The 1372-nt window shown below is 26.9% G+C and overlaps 2 protein-coding genes across 2 annotated transcripts in view; both read right to left on the reverse strand.

The window, feature by feature from the left end:
* Positions 1-192, reverse strand: part of LOC108576491 (sorting and assembly machinery component 50 homolog) — a 2416-nt gene extending 2224 nt beyond the window's left edge. The window contains exon 1 of the mRNA XM_017939500.1: positions 73-192. Within this exon, the coding sequence (XP_017794989.1) occupies positions 73-93 (21 nt within the window). The 5' untranslated portion in view covers positions 94-192. The remainder of the gene's footprint in view (positions 1-72) is intronic.
* Positions 193-1087: 895 nt separating this feature from the next.
* Positions 1088-1372, reverse strand: part of LOC108576486 (anoctamin-1-like) — a 4902-nt gene continuing 4617 nt past the window's right edge. Inside the window, 1 exon segment of the mRNA XM_017939496.1 lies at positions 1088-1372. This exon segment is cut by the window's right edge and continues 23 nt beyond it. Coding sequence (XP_017794985.1) covers positions 1191-1372 — 182 coding nt within the window. The 3' untranslated portion in view covers positions 1088-1190.

A 1372-nucleotide genomic window follows, 5' to 3' on the forward strand; every position in this document is an offset into this window, starting at 1 on the left:
AAATTACTCATGGTGTAAATTAATAACTTTAATTTTAGGTTATATCGTAATTTTCTAATAATAAGCGTTTACCTTTGCATGAACAGTTCCCATTTTTTCTGAAATTGTTTGAATAGAAAATCACATTAAAATATTATACTTAATTTTGTCAGGCCGTTTTAATACTTGACAAAAGAAGGTGCAAAATTTTAAATCAAATATTCGGAATGATTGAGAAGAAGCAGTGTGGCATTCTCAACGCCGGTTCTATGATATCGCCCTCTGTAATAGAGTAGTCTTAATAGTATAGCAATGCACTCTATCATCGAAAATATGTAAAATTCAAAATTTTCATTCCGTAAAATATTTTATAATTATTTTAATAAAAGTCAATATTTTATATAGCTTTACAAACATTTATTTCCACAAGTACGATTATATAATATAACAATTATTATAACATCTGTATAGAGAAATATCTATATATCATTAATTCCATAAAAATAATGTCATCTATACCCATCAGATATGGCACCTAAATGTATCAAAATATATATTTTTAATCGTAAACATTAAAAAATGTAACACATCGTGTAAAAATTGCACAGTAGGATTTCGTAATTAATTCGCATACAGGAACTTTGTAAAGAGGAAGACTTATGCGTTATATTTATAAAACTGTGATACAATACAATAATGAATATTGTTTATGAAGGATACTATAATAATTAAATAAATTAATTGCATTGTGATAAAGTATTTTCCGTTCTTAAAAGTAATTTGACATAAAGGATGAGAAATACAAAACATGATATAATATAGCCAGATCTTTTTAAACATGTGTTAAATTATTAGAAGTCCTTCACTTTATTCGTAAAGAACAATATACTGTAATAAGAACCATGTGTACGCTTATTTTTCGATATAGATTTAGAAGTAAAAGTAGCTCTAACGGGAATACTTCCTCCTTTTTAAATAATTTAAAAATATGACTATTATATGGTATATATATATAAGTAGCATTGTCTTTCTTACTTTCTTGTTGCTATTAATAGCAATATAAATCGTACTTTACATATATATTTTCTTTAATGATATTTTAACTGTATATTCATTTGAGAATTATATCAATAAAACTGACATATATAAGCGTGGTTGGCATCACAGACATAACTTTCAAATCATATTTTCATTTATTTGGTCTGAAGTGATCATAGAGCGGCCGGACCAACTTGTGAATGTGTATTAGGTGAAGACACAGCACTTCCATGAACTTCTAAATCAAATTCAGAATTAGATAAACTATTTCTCATGACTCTGTTCCAATTAGGTGCATTTTCATTTACTGCAGTAAAACGTTCACTAGTATCAGTGGATCTTTCACAAGCACGGA

The sequence above is a fragment of the Habropoda laboriosa genome, unplaced genomic scaffold (genome assembly GCF_001263275.1).
Source record: "Habropoda laboriosa isolate 0110345459 unplaced genomic scaffold, ASM126327v1 scaffold291, whole genome shotgun sequence".
Taxonomy (NCBI): Eukaryota; Metazoa; Arthropoda; class Insecta; order Hymenoptera; family Apidae; genus Habropoda; species Habropoda laboriosa.